The sequence below is a fragment of the Somniosus microcephalus genome, chromosome 7, assembly GCF_052327205.1.
Source record: "Somniosus microcephalus isolate GS21.2 chromosome 7, FLI_Smic_1.0, whole genome shotgun sequence".
Taxonomy (NCBI): domain Eukaryota; kingdom Metazoa; phylum Chordata; class Chondrichthyes; order Squaliformes; family Somniosidae; genus Somniosus; species Somniosus microcephalus.
In genome coordinates this window covers 242,705,652-242,726,024 of record NC_140993.1, presented here as the reverse complement: position 1 = coordinate 242,726,024, position 20,373 = coordinate 242,705,652, and the positions used below count along the sequence as shown (strand labels likewise).

Genomic DNA, 20,373 nt, shown 5'->3' with positions numbered 1-20,373 from the left:
GTGTTTTTTTTATTTTATTAAGAAAGTGATGATGACGGCAGATTTGAGGGGAAGGGGGTCAGTACCCGAGGAGAGGGAACCGTTAACAATATCAGCTGACAAGGGGGCAGAGAAAGGAAGTTGGGTGGTCAGCAGTTTAGTGGGAATAGGGTCAGGGGAGCAGGAGGTGGGTCTCATGGACAAGATGAGCTTGGAGAGGGCGTGAGGGGAGAACTGCACCTTTTTATAGAGTCCCCTTTTTTTTTTGCCTTCCATTCCTTCGACAAGATTCACTCTATGGTCAAGTGGATGGGCAGGTGACTTGCCCACAGGCTTCTGCCTATACTGCTCTTAAACTGGGGGCTACAAGGTGCACAAAAGCAGCCCATTCTAACTCATGTAACAATCCCGCCTCGTCATGGGGAAGCATCTGGCCTCCTGTTGATGCCTTCTCAATAGAATAGCTGAAATTGGTAACTCACCATGTGGATAATCGCAGGTGTGAACCTGCATCACACCACTCTGTGGCATTACATGCTGGAGCAGCAATGCGCTATGCCCCCCACTCTAGAAAATAGCGCATCAACCAGTTTATTGCTTATGAGCTCAATAAAATTGGAACTACTACCAAGTAAATCTCTGGATTACTACCAGTGCCACATGCTAGACAAGACACAGAGGGAAAGATTAAGAATGTCAATGTGTGGCTAGAAGGATGGTGTATAGAGAGGGTTTTAGGCTCTTGGGACACTGTGGCCACTTTTGAGGCCAGGGAAGGCTGCACAGATGGGATGGCATTCACCTAACCGGAAGAATGACGTATGTCCTTGTAGAAAGAGTAAATAGAGCAGTGGGGAAAGATTTAACTAGTATGGGGAGTAGGAGGGAAAATCTACACTGCAATTCAAGAGTGTGAGAAAAAGACCAGTCGGACCTATGGGCATAGTGAGGATGGTTATCCAAATAAGAGTTTTGCACACAAATATCCACAAGAAATAAACAGCGAGTTAGAAACACAAATTCAGCTTAAAGGGTATGATGTAAGCAGCAACTAGAGAGACCTGGCTACAAGCTGACCATGGTTGGGAGCTAAATATTCTAGGCTATAGGATCTTTAGAAAGGGCAGGGGAAATTGGGAAGAGGGGGGAGTCGCAATATTGATAAGAGACACAGTTACAGGAGTAGGAAGAAGGGATTTCAGTAAAGGTGATCAATAGTGGAAACACTATGTGCAGAATTAAGAATCAGCGAATGATGCAAAACTCTGGTAAGAGTTTTCTACAGACCTGCTGATAGTAGTGATGTCATGGCGGGATGTATAAATAGGGAGATCGGGGAGCATATAGCCCATGTAGATTTTAATTTTCATGCACCGGAGAAGAACAGTTCAATTAGTAAAGGCAATGAATTTCTAGAATGTATTTGGGGCAGTTTTCCAGAACCGACAAGAGAACAGGCTATACTAGACTTAGTGAGGAGTTACTAACCCAAATTTGTTAACAATCTGATAAGGGAACTTCTTGGGAATAGTGACTATAATTTGATTGAATTTGGAATCAGGTTTGAGGGAGGAAAAGGGAGAATTATCCAAATAAGTGTTCTGTACACAAATGCCCACAAGGGAAAACCAGGGTTTTAAATTTAAGTACACCAAACTTCAATAATTTGGGAAATAAACTGACTGCAGTAACTGGGTGGAACCGTTAATGGGTAAGTGTACAGATGACAAAACTTGGAAGTATAGTGAACAGTGAGGAGGATAGTGATAGACTTCAAAAAGATAGACAGGCTGGTGGAATGGGCAGACACGTGGCAAATGAATTTTAATGCAGAAAAGTGCGAAGTGATACATTTTGGTAGAAAGAATGAAGAGAGGAAATATAAACTAAAGAGTACAATCCTAAAGGGGGTGCATGAACAGAGACATCTAGGGGTATATGTGCACAAATCGTTGAAGGTGGCAGGGCAGGTTGAGAAAGCAGTTAAAAAAAAAGCTTGCAGGATCCTGGGCTTCATGAAGAGGTACAGAGTACAAAAGCATGGAAATGATGATGAACCTGTATAAAACACTGGTTCGGCCTCAACTGGAGTATTGTGTCCAATTCTGGCCACTTTAGGAAGGATGTGAAAGCCTTAGAGAGGGTGCAGAAAAGATTCGAGAATTATTCCAGTGATGAAGGACTTCAGTTACGTTGATAAACTGGAGGAAGCTGGGGTTGTTCTCCTTAGAGCAGAGAAGATTGAGAGGAGATTTGATAAAGGTGTTCAAAATCATGAGAGGTCTGAACAGAGTAGATAGAAACTGTTCCCATTGGCAGAAGGGTCAAGAACCAGAGGACACAGATTTAAGGTGATTGGCAGAAGAACCAAAGACGACATGAGGAAAAAACCTTTTTACTCAGTGAGTGGTTAGGATCTAGAATACAATGCCTGAAAGGGTGGTGGAGGCAGATTCAATCACAGCTTTCAAAAAGGTGTTGGTTAAGTACCTGAAGGAAAAGAATTTTGCAGGGCTACGGGGAAAGGGTGGGGGAGTGGGACTAGCTGAAGTGCTCTTGCAGACAGCCGGAACAGGCTCAACGGGCCGAATGGCCTTCTTCCACGCTGTAACCATTCTATGATTCTATGATGAATGTGGGCACATTAAAGGCAGATTCATGCAAGATTATAGTAGACAATAAGCAAATAGCAGACTTGTAAAATAAGTACTTTTGTATCCATTTTCACAGAGAAGTGGGCAAAATTCCAGCAGTACAAATGAAGCTTGAATTAATTCAAGGGGAGGAACTTAGTGGATTTAATATAAGAAAACAAATGGTAATGGAGAAAATAATGATTAAGATACACAAGTGTCCAGGGCCTTATAGTTCCTACCCCAGGGTATTAAAAGAAATAGCTGAAGAAATTGCAGATGCAATAATCATAATTTTCCAAAGTTCTCCCAATTCAGGAATTGTGCCTATGGATTGGAAAACTGCAAATGTCATTCCATTATTTGCATTAAGGGAGGGTTGGGAGAAACCAGGTAACTGCAGATCTGTCAGTTTAACATCAGTCTTTTTTACATTCTCAGAATTTTTTTAAATTCTCTTTCACGGGAATGGGCGGTGCTAGCAAGGCCAGCATTTATTGCCCATCTCTAATTTCCCTCGAGGTGGTGGTGGTGACCCACATTCTTGAACCGCTGCAGTCCATGTGGTGAAGGTACTCCCATAGTGCTGTTCGGGAGAGAGTTCCAGGATTTTGACCCAGTGATGAAGGAACGCCGGTATATTTCCAAGACAGGATAGTGTGTGACTTGCAAGGAAACTTGGAGGTGGTGCTGTTCCCATGCACCTGCTGCCCTTGTCCTTCTAGTTGATAGAGGTCGCGGGTTTGGGAGGTGCTGTCGAAGAAACCTTGGCGAGTTGCTGCAGTGCATCTTGTATATGGTACACACTGTAGCCACGTTGAAAGTGGAGACTATTCCATCACAATCCTGATGTACCTTCTAAGTGGTGGAGAAACTTTGGGGAGTCAGGAGCAATGTTCCCTCTAAGCTGTGCAGCTGTCTGCTGCTCCCGCGCAGGCCGGGACCGGCTATCCAATGTTAAATTTCACACGTGCGAAACTGTGAATGGGAAACAGCCCCTTGAAGGGGCCTTGCACCCCAAAAAAATTAGGGGGGGGGGGAACAGTGGTCAAGAGGCACACTGCTCGCTGCAGAATATTCAGCCTCTGACTTGCTCTAGTAGCCATGGCATTTATCTGGCTGGTCCAGTTCAGTTTTTGGTCAATGTTGACCCCAGGATGTTACAGGTGGGGAATTCTGTGATGGCAATGCAATTTAATGTCACAAGGGGGTTGTTAGACTCTCTCTTGTTGGAGATGGTCATTGTCTGGCACACATGTGGCACGACTGATACTTACCACATATCAGCCCACGCCTGGATGTTGTACAAGTCTTGCTGCATGTGGACATGGACTGCTTCATTATCTGAGGAATTGCGAATAGAACTGAACACTGCACAATCATCAGCGAAAGACCGCACTTCTGACCTTGTGATGTAGGGACGGTCATTGATGAAGTAGTTGAAGATAGTTGGGCCTGGGACACTGCCCTGAGGAACTCCTGCAGCGATATCCTGGCATTGAGATGATTGGCCTCAAACAACCACAACCATCTTCCTTTCTGTTAGGTGTGACTCCAGCCACTGGAGAGTTTCCTCCCTGATCCCCATGTTTTACTAGGGCTCCTTGGTGCCATACTCCTTCAAATGCTGCCTTGATGTCAAGGCTGTCGCATCAACTCTGGAATTCAGTTCATGTCCATGTTTGGAGCCAAGTAGGCCTGGCGAAACCCAAACTGAGCATCGGTGAGCAGGTTATTGGTGTGCAAGTGCCGCTTGATAGCACTACTGACGACTCTTTCCATCAATTTGCTGATAATTGAGAGTAGGCTGAGAAGACAGTAATTGGCCGGGTTCGTTTTGTCCTGGTTTTTGTGGACAGGACATACCTGGGCAATTTTCCACATTGTCGGGCAGATGCCAATGTTGTTCTCCATCTGCAGTACTGTGCTGAGTTTTGGGGAATGCACCTTAGGAAGCATGCATTAGCCTTAGACGGGGTACAGCACAGATTAACCAGAATGATACCAGGGCTTGAAGGATTAAAATATGAAGTTGAATAAACTTGGCTTGTATTCCCTTGAGTTTAGATGGTTGAAGGGTGATCTAATTGTGTTTAAAATGACAGAGGGTCGACAGGGTAGATACGGAGAAACTATTTTCTCTGGTGGAGAAATCCAGAACAAGGGGCATCATCTTAAAATTAGAGCCAAGCCATTTAAGAGTGAAATCAGGAAGCACCTTTTCACACAAATGGTAATGGGAACCTGGAAAGCTCTCCACCAAAAGACTGCGTATGCTGGGTCAATTAAAATTTTCAAGATGTGGAGATGCCGGTGTTGGACTGGGGTGGACAAATGTGGGAAGTCACACAACACCAGGTTATAGTCAAACAGCTTTATTTGAAATCACAAGCTTTCGGAGGGCTGCTCCTTCGTCAGGTGAAGTGGAGAGATGGCAAATGAGAGCAGCGCTCCGAAAGCTTGTGATTTCAAATAAAGCTGTTGGACTATAACCTGGTGTTGTGTGACTTCCCACATTAAAATTTTCAAGACTGAGATCAATAGATTTTTGTTAGCAAAGGGTATCATGGGATATGGATCAAAGGCAGGTTGAGATACAGATCAGCCATGATCTGACTGAACAGGCTTGAGGAGCTGAATTGCCTACTCCTCTGTTCCTTTTACAAGGTAGACAGCACTCTTGCACAAATGCTGTAACAATGTAATTACCATATGTGACATGATGCTAATAAACCCCCGTGGAATTCAGTGATGTTAACACCAGATTTATGCAGTATATTCCGCTAAAAAACATGATAAATACTAATGAGACACCATGGATGAATAAAGACATAAGGAAAAAAATTGAGGGTAAGGAAAGAGGCATACACTAAGTACATGGACAGCAGGGGAGCGTATGACAAGGGAGAATACGAAGAGATTAGGGGAGAAGTCAACAAAACAATTAGGAAGGCAAAGAGGAACGATGAAATTAAATCATCAAGGATCATAAAACAAAATCGTAAAATATTCCACAGGCACATAAATAATAAAAGGCATGACGGGATGGGAATAGGGCCACTAAGCGATGGATAAGATAATATTACAGGTAGTGAGAGAGAAATGGCAGAAATATTAATAATTACTTTGCTTTAGTATTTATCAAGGAGACAGAACAGGTGGACATGATATCAGATGAGGAGATTAGAAATGAGACAACCACATTTAAAATAAGGATAAATATTTAGTAAACTAATCAAACTGAAAGAGGATAAAACCTCTGGTCTGGACGGATTACACCCACGCATTTTGAAAGAATCTAGGGAAAAGATAGCAGAGACACTATTACACATATTTAATAATTCATTAGAAAAGGGTGTTGTGCCAGAGGACTAGCAGATAGCTAACGTAATACCTATATTTAAGAAGGGAGATAGAACATGTCCAGGGAACTATAGACCAGCCAGCTTAACATCAGTGGTAGGAAAAATAATGGAATCCCTACTGAAGGAGAAAACAGAAGAACATCTAGAAACCAAAAATCTAAATGAATATTTAGCACGGATTTCAAAAAGGGAAAATCTTGCTTGACCAACCTCATTGAATTTTTTGGAGTAACAGAGAGTAGACAAGGGTAATGCAGATGATGCACTATATCTAGATTTTCAAAATGCTTTCATTAAGGTACCACATAATAGACTAATGAACAAGGTCAGAGGATGCGGAGTCAGGGGTCAAGTAACAGGATGGATAGTTAGCTGGCTTCAAGACAGAAAGCCGAGAGTAGGGGTAAAGGGTAGCTATTGAGTGGCAGAAGGTAGGAAGTAGTATTTTACAAGGATCAGTGCTGGGACCAATGTTGTTCACAATTTATCTTCATGATTTAGACTTTGGAATCAAACACAATTTCTAAATTTGCAGATGACATCAAATTGGGGGGTGGGGGGTATTGTCAATACGGAGGAGGACTGCAACAAATTACAAGATGACATTAATAAACTTGTAGAATGGGCATATAATTGGCAAATGAATTTCAACACAGATAAATGTGACGTATTACATTTTGGTAAGCAAAATAGTGAGGTCACATATTACTTAGAAAAAAAGAATGTAAATGGGGTAGAAGAGCAATGGGTGTACAAATACACCAATCACTAAAAGTAGCAATGCAGGTTAACAAGGCCATTAAAAAGCATACCAAGCACTAGGGTTTATTGATAGGGGGATAGAATTGCAAAGTAGGGAAGTTATGCTAAACTTGTATCAAACCTTGGTTAGACCACATTTGGAGTACTGCATACAATTCTGGTCACCATATTATAAAAAGGATAGAGGCACCAGAGAGAGTAAGGATGAAACCAGAAATGCAAGGGTATACCTATCAGGAAAGGATAAACAGGCTGGGTCTCTTTTCTCTTAAAAGGTTTTGATAGAGTAGACACAGAGTGTTTCGACTTGTGGGGAAGAGCAAAACTAGAGGCCATCAACGTTAGATATTCATCAAGAAATCAAATAGGGGATTCAGAAGAAACTTGTTTACCCAGAGAATGGTGCAAATGTAGAACTCGCCATCATAGGGAGTGGTTGAAGTGAATAGTAGAGATGCATTTAAGGGGAGGCTAGATAAGCATATGAGGGAGAAGGGAATAGAGGGCTATGCTGATAGAGTTAGATGAGGAAAGACGGGAGGAGGCTCAAGTGGAGCCTAAATGCTGGTTTGCACTGGTTGGGCCAAATGGCCTGTTTCTGTCCTGTATATTCGATGTAACACTAATTGATGATCCTACCCATATAACATGCCTGATAAAGGCCAGTCACATTCTGCCTTTTCACAAAGTCATTTCTTAAAGGTTAACTTGTGAACATGGGTGCACCATTCAGTGCTTCTCTATTGCTAACTTTTTTTTGGAGGTTGAAGAAAGGGAGTCAGAGTAGCTCATCCGCACCATAGGTGATCTGCTTGTACCGGTCATTACCTTCTGAAATGTGTTTACAGCACCAGGCAGGGCTACCTGGAATGTCAGAAGAGAACTCCCTTCGCAGACTAAACTTCATCAGGGAAATATTAATGGAATTGTCCCATTTGTTTCAAGTTGCTCCACCAGACAACCTCAACAGAGACAGCACTGCCAGCGGCACCCAAAGTCACAACCACCCTCAACTTAGATTCCACATGTTCCCTGTGGAAGGACCATCTACATCAGTCAGCTCAATGATTCTTTGTTCACTAGGATGAACAAATTAAAATAATCTTCCCCAGGAAAGAGTGACAACACAATGCTACTCCTCACATCGCAGGAATTTTCCATTACCAATAGCCTCCATTTGGCAACCTGGGCCTTAGGGCACATTGCCATGGCATTCGTAACCAACAGAGCTTTTACTCCATCAGATGGTCATGAACCAGCAGAACCCAATCATGTAAGTCATTGGCCGCTCCATAGGCAGCAGTCATGATTCTTTTATTTTGAGGCAATCCTCCATGTTTGTGTTATTTAAAGCAGTAGGCAGACTTGAAGGATTGCTCCGAGGAGCTTAAGGTTATCCTTTACAGCCCTGGTTAATAAAACTGCAGCTGGAACATAAAATGCAGATACAAAGTTCATGGAATTTTCAGGCCAATAACTGAATAGAGTATTAGCATCTTGAAAAAGCATTTCCAATGTTTAGACATGTTAGCGAAGCCTTGCAGTATAGCCCTACCAGGGCACACAAGATCATCCTTGTCTGCTTAATTCAAACCTTAAAAGCTCCTTGCACTGCCCCAATATGATTTTTCTATTTCCCACACTATCTTTGTTGTTTCACAATTCCAGTTCAGGGTCAGATCATAAGCAGTTCTTTGTTGTGGATTATTGTGCATTGAAAACTAGATCAATATCATTGAAATACATTTCATGGAGCTCCCTCATATTGGGTGGGGAGCCGGCGTTCAACCCATCAGCCTGGACTAAATTTGAACTGAATTGTTTAAACCCAATAATCCCACCAAAATCTTCTTTTTCCAATGTTGCACATATAACATATTTTATCCTTTGTTACACTGCAAAGGATAAATTGCCATTTTTGTTACTGTTTGATGGCCAGTTAAAAACTCAGGGTTATATCACCATCTTCAAATGCAAAGTTTTATTTTGCACTTCCTGGCATAGGGTGGTCTATGTATTTGCAGCCAATATCCCGAAGTTTGGCATTTACTTCAATCAGTACCATTCTGTCACTAGATGCAGGCACTTACCCCTTTGACATCTTTCAGGTCTCCCTTCAATAGTGAATCCAAAGTGAAGATGACATTATGACTAAGATTCTGCAGCTGAAAAGTACATTTAGATAATGACAGAAGCAATTAGAAGAATCATACAGTCTTACAATACAGCATCACTAGTCTTCACAATCAGCGCTATGATGGTAGAACAGGTTGTAATGCTTTTGTTGAACCCATCCTCAGCAAAGTTAGATTTTTAAATGTTCTTGCCAGCCCAATGGTGGAGTGCTTTTTCCACATATACACACCCAAATCAAAGTACACTAGCCCTTACTACAATGCTGATATGCCACAGCCCTTTAAGTATAATATACTGTATGGACCCATTTTATGCAGCAGACATAAAAATATTTTAGAAACAATACCTGGTAGCACAACTCTCAAGCACTTTTGATAAGGTTCTCGGGGACTTGCAATTTTTAAAAAACTGTATATAGTTCACTACAATCATGCTTTTCTTTGCAACAGAGACCAGTATCAGTAACAGTGATCTGTTAATGGGCCATGCATTCATATTTTGCCCCTGGTTCTGGCAATGTACTCAGATTCCACAGATGAAGGGCAGAAGTTACAAACAACTTGTTACTGATGTCGATCACAGTTAGAAAAATTAACATTAAAATGTCCCAAGCGAATTGTGAGATAGACTTCTTTTTCATATCAATAAGAGAAGCATTAAATTATAGTAGTTTGAAATTTAATCTAGGAGGAAAATATATAATTCCATATTGTGTTTTAATGTGGAGCAAAATTGCTATTGCATTCCTCAAAAAGGGTAAGTGAAGTCAGAAATTTTATTTTCAAATGGAAAGGTTATATAATGCTATACAATAAATACATTTTTAATACCCCTCCAAATGCAAATAAAACATACTTTGTGCACAATATGACAGTATGGGTAAATTACTGAAATATAAAAATTGATGTACGTGAAATGCATGGCGAGGAATATCCTGGATTTCCAAAATTTTCTGGACAAGTATACAGTCACTGAATGTCAGAGGATTGTATTATCCAAGCAGCGGACGACTCTCCAGGACAAAAAGTTTCTGAAAGAGGTCTTCCAGAAAGTGCTCACAATGCAAATTGAGTGGAATAGTGATAGAGAGGAGGAAATGCTTAACTAACTACAGATTGAGTATGGTAGTATAGTGGTTACGTTACTGGACGAGTAATCCAGAGAACATGAATTCAATTCCCACCCATGGCATTTTGAGAATTTGAATACAGTTTAAAAATCTGCTGGTGAAAAGGTAGTATTGTGGCGGAGCCACTAAGGGACTCCGACCAATTGTATATAATTCCCTTTAATAATATGTTCGCTACAGCCTGAGTCTGTATCTTTGTTTTCACTGTTTACATGTACAGAGCGCGATCACTTTAATAGCACGGGTAAACGCGATGACGTCACGCCGTTCATCACTTGATCCCCCACCGGCGGGAAAAACGTGATGACGTCATGATGTCAGCCACGGGACCGCCCAAGCAGTCCTCGTGGAGCCTCCGAACTGACTAGACCTATATTCGATGTTCTCCTGTATTTATCCGTTAAACTCTGTTAGTTTTCATTAAACCTTGTTTATTTGATCGCCTGAGTGGACCTCAGTCTTTCGATAGGAACAAGACATTCCTATAGTATCAGTAAAAAATAATTACCATGAAGATGTTGGATTATTGTAAACATAGAAGATAGGAGTAGGCCATTCAGCCCCTCAAGCTTGCTCCGCCATTTAATAAGATCATGGCTGATCATCCAAATTCAGTACCCAGTCCCTGCTTTCTCCCCATATCCTTTGATCCCTTTAGCTTTAAGAAATATATCTAACTCCTTCTTGAATATATTTAAGAATGAATGAATTGGCCTCAACTGCCTTCTGTAGTAGAGAATTCCACAGGTTCACCACTATCTGGGTGAAGAAATTCCTCCTCATCTCTGTCTTAAATACCCCTTATCTTTAGCCTGTGACCCCTGGTTCTGGACTCCCCCACCATCGGGAACATCCTTCCTGCATCTAGTCTGTCTAGTCCTGTTAGAATTTTATAATTTCAATGAGGTCCCCTCTCATTCTTCTAAACTCCAGTGAATATAAGCCCAATCGACCCAATCTCTCCTCATACGTCATTCCTGCCATCCCAGGTATCAGTCTGGTGAATCTTCGCTGCACTCCCTCCATGGCAAAAACATCCTTCCTCAGATAAGGTGACCAAAACTGCACACAATACTCATGGTGTGGTCTCACCAAGGCCCTGTACAACTGCAGCAAGACATCCTTGCTCCTGTACTCAAATCCTCTCGCTATGAAGGTCAACATGCCATTTGCCTTCTTAACCGCCTGCTGCACCTGCATGCTTACCTTCAACGACTGGTACACAAGGACACCCAGGTCTCGTTGCACTTCCCCTTCTCCCAATCTATTGCCGTTCAGATAATCTGCCTTCCTGTTTTTGCCACCAAAGTGGATAACTTCGCATTTATCCACATTATACTGCATCTGCCCAATCACCCAACCTGTCTAAATCATACTGAAGTTTCTTGGCATCCTCCTCACAGCACACATGCCCACCCAGCTTTGTGTCGTCTGCAAACATGGAGATATTACATCCAGTTCCCTCGTCTAGATCATTATTATATATTGTGATTAGCTGGGGTCCTAGCACCAATCCCTGCGGTACCCCACTAGTCACTGCCTTCCACTCGGGAAAAAACCCATTTATTCCAACTCTTTGCTTACTGTCTGCCAACCAGTTCTCTATCCAAGTCAGTACCTTACCCCCAATCCCGTCTGCTTTAACTTTGCATGCTAATCTCTTATGCGGGACCTTATCGCAAGCCTTCTGAAAGTCCAAATACACCACATCCATCCACTGGTTCTCCCTTATCTATTCTACCAGGTACAGCCTCAAAAAACTCCAGTAGATTAGTCATGCACGATTTACCTTTTGTAAATCCATGTTGAATTTGTCCGATCCTGTCACTGTTTTCCAAGTGCTCTGCTATTACATCTTTTATAATGGACTCTAGCATTTTCCCCACTACTGATGTCAGGCTTACCGGTCTATAATTCCCCGTTTTCTCTCTACCACCTTTTTTAAATAGTGGGGTTACATTAGCTACTCTCCAATCCATGGGAACTGTGCTAGTCTATAGAATTTTGGAAGATGACCAGCAATGCATCTACTGTTTCTAGGGCCACTTCCTTAAGTACCCTAGGATGTAGATCATCAGGCCCTGGGGATTTATCGGCCTTCAATCTCGTCAATTTCCCGAACACCATTTCCCTACAAATACTGATTTCATTCAGTTCCTCCCTCTCATAAGACCCTATGTTCCCTGACATCTCTGGGAGGTTATTTGTGTCCTCCTTTGTGAAGACAGAACCAAAGTATGTATTTAATTGGTCTGCCATTTCTTTGTTCCCCATTATAAATTCCCCTGATTCTGACTGCAAGGGACCTTTGCTTGACTTCACCAATCTTTTTCTCTTCACGTATCTACAGAAGCTTTTACAGTCAGTTTTTATGTTCCCCGCAAGCTTACTCTCATACTCTATTTTCCCCCTCTTAATTAATCCTTTTGTCCTCCTTTGCTGAATCCTAAACTGCTCCCAATCCTCAGGTTTGTTGCTTTTTCTGGCCAATTTATATGTCCTCTCCTTGGATCTTATGCTATCCCTAATTTCCCTTGTTAGCCACGGTTGCGCCACCTTTTTTGTTTTATTTTTATGCCAGACAGGGATGAACAAATTCTGTAGTTCATCCATGCGATCTTTAAATGTTTGCCATTGCCTATCCACCTTCAACCCTTTAAGTAACGTTCCCCAATCCATCCTAGCCAACTCGCGTCTCATACCATCGTAGTTTCCTTTATTTAAATTCAGGACCCTAGTCTCTGAGTCAACTACTTCATTCTCCATCTTAATGAAGAATTCGATCATATTATGATCGCTCCTCCCCAAGGGGCCTCGCACAACAAGATTGCTAATCAATCCTTTCTCATTACATAATACCCAGTCTAAGATGGCCTGATCTCTAGTTGGTTGCTCGACATATTGGTCCAGGAAACCATCCCATATACACTCTAGGAATTCCTCCTCCACAGTATTGTTACTAATTTGGTTAGCCCAATCTATATGTAGGTTAAAGTCACCCATAATAACTGCAGTGCCCTTATTGCACGCGTCTCTAATTTCCTGTTTAATGCCATCCCCAACCTCGGCATTACTGTTTGGGGGTCTGTATACAACTCCCACTAACGTTTTCTGCCCCTTGGTATTTCTCAGCTCTACCCATACAGATTCCACATCATCAGGGCTAATATCCTTCCTTACTATTGTGTTAATCTCCTCTTTAACCATCAATGCTACCGCACCTTCTTTTCCTTTTTGCCTGTGATTCCTGAATATTGAATACCCCTGGATGTTGAATTTCCAGCCTTGGTCACCCTGGAGCCATGTCTCCGTAATCCCAATTATATCATATCCGTTTCCATCTATTTGCACAGCTAATTCATCCACCTTATTACGAATGCTCCTCGCATTAAGACACAAAGCCTTCAGGCTTGATTTTTTAAAATTTTTTATTAACACTCTTAGGCCTAAAAATTGGCCTGAGGCGCCCAAGCGGCGCAAAGTTCGCCTGGGCGCTGGAATTTGCGCCGCGATCGCCGCAAATTCAGTTGAAGTGCCTCTAGAGGGAGATGGGGCGCAGCTCGAGGCGCTCTGCGTCCCTCTTAGGGCGCTGAAAGTGAATTTCGCTGCGGTACTGCAGGCCTTCTTCCCGCTGTTAAGGGGGAGGGGCCTGCAGCAGCGCGAGCCCCGATCGCGAGTGCCGGCAAAAGAGCCCGGCACCAAGGAGAAGTGCCGGGCTCTCGGGAAACAGCCGGCAATGCCGCGGGGAGGGGACCAGGAGGCCGGGGACGGAGGTGCTGGCAGGCGGCCGCCAAAAAAGCGGCCGCCCCGCACCTCCACCTTAACTTGCACCTCTGCCGGCGCAGCAAGGCCCCGTGAACCGGGCGCAGGTAGCGAACGGTGCTAGCTACCAAATATCGCGATCGGGGCGCTGCGCACACCGATGACGTCATCGGTGGCGGCGCAGCGCAAAAGGCTAACGCCACCATTAGCGCCCCTGCTGAATATCGCGGGAGGCGCAGCCAATGGCGCTACAGCCACTGACTGCCTCTTCAGCCGCTAACAGGTGGCACTACTCACCCAATTTCTCCCCCTTAGTCCTTTTAGAATGATTATTTACTGTGGCTCTGTTTGATTTGCACACTTGATTTCTCTGCCTTCCACTTTTGCCTTTCTCCTTACTGTCTTTTGCTTCTATCCTTGCTTCCCTTTCCTCTGTCTCCCTGCACAGGTTCCCAACCCCCTGCCATTTTAGTTTAAACACTCCCCAACAGCACTAGCAAACACTCCCCCAAAGACATCGGTCTCAGTGCTGCCCAGGTGCAAACTGTCCAGTTTGTACTGGTCCCACCTCCCCCAGAACCGGTTCCAATGTCCCAGGAATTTGAATCCCTCCTCCTTGCACCATTCCTCTAGCCACGTGTTCCTCTGAAATATCCTTCTATTTCTACTCTTAACTAGCATGTGGCACTGGTAGCAATCCTGAGATTACTACCTTCGAGGTCCTATTTTTTTTTAATTGACCTCCTAACTCCCTATATTCAGCTTTTAGGACCTCATCCCATTTTTTCACCTATATTGTTGATACCTAGATGCACCACGACAGCTGGCTGTTCACCCTCCCCCTCCAGAATGCCCTGCAGCTGCTCCAAGACATCCTTGACCCTTGCACCAGGGAGGCAACATACCATCCTGGAGTCTCGTTTGCGGCCGCAGAAATGCCCATCTATTCTCCTTACAATAGAATCCCCTATCACCATAGCTCTCCCGCTCTTTATCCTCCCGTCCTGTGCAGCAGAACCACCCATGGTGCCAGGAAGTTGGCGACTGCTGCCTTCCCCCGATAAGCCATCTCCCCCAACAATATCCAAAGCGGTTTATCTATAAAAACCCAACTGGTTCACTAATGTCCTTTACGGAAGTATATCTGGCATCCCTACCTGGTCTAGCCTATACATAACTCCAGTCCCATACCACCAATGTGGTTGACTCATAATCGCCCTCTGAAGTGGCCAAACAAGCCACTTCGTTGTATCAAACCGCTAACAAGAATACAAGCTGCAGTGGTTCAAGGAGGTGGCCCACCACCACCTCCTTGGGGCAATTAGGAATAGGCAATAAATTGCAGCCTAGCCAGCAAACCAGAGAATGAATTTTAAAAAAACAAGTGGAGAAGGAGCTAGCGGAAACCAGGACAAGAAAACTTGGGTGGTCTGAACTTGTCCAATAGGTATACTGTTTTTGACACCTGATGATGAGGACAAGGAAGAGGCACAAGGGAAATCAAGAGCAGCATAAGAGCACCATGGTGCATTCATTCACAGGGAAAAGAGTGATTATTCACAAAAAAGGCAGTAGTGGAAAACACTATACAGGAAACTTTGGTTTATCCGGAATGCTCGATCCACTGGCAAAATTCAGGAGTCGGTTCACTAAATTTTTTTTCTTTTCGTTGCTTTTTTTTCCCACCAGTCAGGCTCTGCAAGGTCTAGCTAAAGCTGTTGCTTAGCTACAGAGACGCTTGCAAGCTACGGCCGACTGTTTAGAAGCTGTTAAGCAGCGGGGTTTGTTGCTAGATACGGAGCTCCGTATATTTTAACATTAGCGCTGGTTTGTCCGGCAGTTTTGATGGGACGGCAACAGCTCGGTCCCGTCGGTGCCGGATATCACAAAGTTTCCTGTAAATATGAACAGACAGCCTAATTTGGAGCTGTTGGGAAAACTGATGAAAGGGAGGAGAGAAATAGCCAGACGTTATAGGTCACAAAGGAATGAATAATAAATAAAAAGATAAAGGTCTTGCAAAGGAAATTTGAGGAATCATGCTTTAGATTCAGGCACAAGATCTCCAAGGCAGTAATCTCAGCAGTACTCCCAAAATCACTAGCTAGACAGAAACAGGTTGTATACATCCATTCATGGCTAGAAAGCCGATGTAGAAAGGAGGGCTTCAGTTTCCCAAGACATTGGGACAAGTTCTGTGGGAAGGGCAAGCTGCTCAAGTGAGATGGGCTTCAGAAATTGGATTGGTACCAATATCCTTGGAGAGAGGATAAACAGGAGTGAATTGAACTAGGAAGTCAGACAGTTGGGGTGAACAAAACAGGCAAAAATGAAAAAAATGCATCAATAGCAAAGATCAAAGAAGAAAAGGAATATGGTCAAGCTGCAGCTGAGGATTTCTTTTTGCAAGGGCAAATCTAACAAGAGAGGTGGAGGAATTACATTATTGATAAGGAATCACAAAAAAGATGAATATTGGAGAAGGGAGGAGACTGAAACAATATGGATAGAACTAAATAATGTTAAAAGCAGGAAATTAATTGGTAACTGCTGTAAACGGCCCCGAAATGTGAGCTGTTTACATGAACAACGCTGGGGCAGCTGCAGAACATAACAATGCACTAACCATGGGGAGTTTCAACATCTCAATGTAAATGGACAGATCAGAAGTCAGGGATGAAAATACAAACATATTTCACGGAGTTGGCATGGGATTGTTTCCTTACACAACATGTGACTCAATCGACAGGAACAGAGACTGTGCTGGATTTGGTGTTGAGCAGTCAAGTACAGTTGATTAGTTAGCTGGAAGCTTGTGAGCAAATCAAGTGATTGCATATTCTTAGACTTGATACTACTGTCAAAGTTAAGGCCAAAGAAAACAATGTGGCAACTTCATAAGAGCATATGTTGTAGCTATGAGTAGAGTTTGGGGAAATTAATTGAAAAATCATACTTAATAATAGAACAGAAGAACATGCAATGCATTTAAGACTATTATAATCAAAGATCTGTACAGATGACAGGGGCCAATTGACTTAGATAGGTCATCTTTTCACAGAAACCTATAGTCCCACCACAACATCCAACTGTCTCTTGAATGATTCTCAAGATTTTGTTTCCACTTTGATATCCAGAGGCCATCACTTGTATTAAATTGCTATTTGAAGAAGTGCTTCCTGATATCAGCCCTGAACTTCAAAAATGTTTATATCTCCCCTGTATATATTTCAGACAGGAAGCCTTCATTCCCTCCATCTAGATTGGATTTGTGACCCAGGACTCAGGGGAAAAAGGACAGTACCTAACCCAATCATCTACCAGTGCCCACCCATCCTCCCTCATGAGGAAAGTATATTGTATTATAAAAGAAAGAAACAACAAGACCTTGACCACAATGGTTTAATAAGGACAGAAATAACCTAAAAATTAAGCACAAATACTTCAAGCTATGAACATGAAATCCAAAAAAAGGAATTTATAGAAAAGAATTACAAATGTTACACCCCTGTGCAAAGACGGGGAGAGGGATCGACCTGGTAACTACAGACCAGTCTAATGGCAGTGCTGGAAAAACTAATTGAGACCAAGGACAAAATTAATTCTCACTTGGAGAAGCATGGGTTAAATAAAGGACAGCCAGCACAGATTTGTTAAAGGCAAATCATGCTTGACGAAGTAACAGAGAGGGTTGATGAAGGTAATGCAGATGATGTATATATGGACTTTCAAAAGGCATTTGATAAAGTACCACATAACAGATTTATTCAGAAAATAGAAGTATATAATGTTAAAACAACGGTGGTAACGTAGGTACGTAATTGGCTATGGGGTAGGAGGCAAAGAGTAGAGGTGAACGGATGTTTTTCTGACTGGAGAGAAGTATGTAGTGGAGTTCCCCAGGGGTCGGTATTAGGATCATTGCTTTTCTTGTTATATATAAATGACCTGGACTTGGATATAGGGAATACAATTTCTAAGTTTGCGGAAGATGCAAAACTTGGCAACGTAGTAAATAGTGAGCAGGGTAGTAGCAGACTTCAGGAGGAGATAGACAGACTGGTGAAATGGGCAGACACATGGCAGATGAAATTTAATGCTGATAAATGTGAAGTGATGTACTTTGAGAAACAACGTGGAGAAACAATATAATCTAAATGGTACTATTTTAAGGGGGTGCAAGAGCAGAAGGACCTGGGGGGTGCATATGCACAAATCTTGGAAGGCAGCAGGGCAAGTTGATAAGGCATGTGTGATACTTGGCTTTGACCACCCTTGACTCCTCTGTCCTTGCAAACTACTGCCCCATCTCCAACCTCCCTTTCCTCTCCAAAGTCCTTGAACGTGTTGTCACTTCCCAAATCCGGCCCATCTTTCCCGCAATTCCACGTTTGAATCCCTCCAAACAGGTTTCCGTCCCTGCCACAATACTGAAACAGCCCTGATCAAAGTCACAAATTACATTCTATGTGACTGACAATGGTAAACTATCCCTCTTCATCCTTCTCAATCTATCTGCAGCCTTCAACACAGTTGACCACACCAGCCTCCTCCGTCGTCATCCAGCTGGGTGGAACTGCCCTTGCCTGGTTCCATTCTTATCTATCGAATCGTAGCCAAAGAATTGCTTGCAATAGCTTCTCTTTACATTCCTGCACCATTACCTCTGGAGTCCCCCAAGGATCTATCCTTAGCCCCCTTCTATTTCTTATCTACTTGCTGCCGCTCGGCGGTATCATCCGAAAACACATCAGCTTCCACATGTACATTGACAACACTCGGCACTCTCTCACCACCACCTCTCTTGACCCCCTCCATTGTCTGATTTGTCACACTGCTTGTCCGACATCCGATATTGGATGAGCAGAAATTTCCTCCAACTAAATATTGACAAGACTGAAGCTATTGTCTTTGGTCCCTGCCACAAACTCGGTTGCCTGACCACCATTTCCATCCTGGACAGCTGTCTGAAGCTGAGGCAGACCATTCGCAACCTTGGTGTTGTGTTTAACCCCGAGATGAGCTTCTGACCACATATCCGCTCCATCACCAAGACCACCTATTTCCACCTCCATAACATCGCCTATCTCCAACCCTGCCTCAGCTTATCTGCTGCTCAAACCCTCATCCATGCCTTTGATACTTCGAGACTTGACTATTCCAATGCTCTCCTGGCCAGCCTCCCATCTTCCACCTTAAATAAACTTGTGCTCATCCAAAAATCTGCTGTCCATATCCTAACTCGCACCAAGTATCGTTCACCCATTACCCCAGTGCTTGCTGACTTATACTGACTCCCGGTACGACAACACCTCAATTTTAAAATCCTCATCCTTGTTCTCAATTCCCTCCATGACCTTGCCTCTCCCTATCTCTGTAACCTCCTCCAGCCCTACAACCCTCAGATCTCTGCTCTCCTCCAATTCTGGCCTCTTGCACATCCCTGATTTTAAATCGCTCCACCATTGGCGGCCGTGCTTTCAGTTGCCTTGGCCCCAAGCTCTGGAATTCTTTCCCTAAACCTCTCCGCCTCTCTCTCCTCCTTCAAGATGCTCCTTAAAACCTACCTCTTTAACCAAGCTTTTGGTCATCTCTGCTGATATCTCCTTCTGTGGCGCAGTGTCAAAAATGTTTTGATTGATAATGCTCGTTAAGCGCCTTAGGATGTTTTGCTGCGTTAAAGGCGCTATATAAATGCAAGTTGCTGTTGTAAATAGGGGCATTCAATACAAAAACAAGAAAGTCATGCTACACCTTTACAAATCTCTAGTTAAGCCTCAGCTGGAGTGAAGTGTACAATTCAAGGCAAATCCACTTTAGGAAGGATGTCTTCCTTCCTTTGGAGAGGATAGAGAGGAGATTTACCAGGATGATGCCAGGGATGAGGGACATGGAGAGATTGGAGAAGCTGGAATTGTTCCCCTTAGAGCAGTGAAAGTTAAGGGGAAACCTAATAAAGGTATTCAAAATTATGAGGTGTTTTAATAGAGCAAGTAGGGAGACATTGTTTCCACTGGCAAGTGGGTCGGTAACCAGAGGTCATAGATTTAGAACAATTGGAAAGAACTGGAGAGGAAATTAGGAGAATTTTTTTCACCTAGAGGATTGTTAAGATCTGGAACACACTACCTGAAAGGGTGATGGAATCTTAGGAACTTTCAAAAGGCAATTGGACATGCACAGGCACAATGGGCCAAATGGCTTCCTTCTGTGTTGTAAGATTCTATGATGTGGATTCATTAGAAAGGGTCCAGAGAATAGTGAGCAGGTTCATTCAATGCTTTAGGGATTCAATTATGAAAAAAGGTTCAAGCAAATAAACTTACTTTGTTACAGGAACGATTAAGGGAGATGTGATACAAGTCTTTACAATAATTAAAGGAACATATGTCGAAGAGACTCCCAGAGAAAGTATCTGATTTGGAGTGAATTGAAATCTCTAACGTAAAGCTGCATGGATCTCAGTTTGGAAGGGGAATTGAAGGAACTTAAACCTAGAAATTACTGTTGATATTAGCAGATAGACACTTAGCATCTGGTATTTTAATGCAGACATTAACCAATTTATTTTAAATGGGTTATTGCCTCTGCTGAAACAGCACTATCA

The 20,373-nt window shown here is 43.0% G+C and overlaps 1 protein-coding gene across 1 annotated transcript in view; it reads right to left on the bottom strand.

Moving 5' to 3' along the window:
• Positions 1–20,373, bottom strand: part of LOC147115197 (arf-GAP with SH3 domain, ANK repeat and PH domain-containing protein 1-like) — a 439,694-nt gene that overhangs the window by 259,549 nt on the left and 159,772 nt on the right. The window contains exon 6 of the mRNA XM_085993991.1: positions 8,830–8,904. Within this exon, the coding sequence (XP_085850117.1) occupies positions 8,830–8,904 (75 nt within the window). The remainder of the gene's footprint in view (positions 1–8,829; positions 8,905–20,373) is intronic.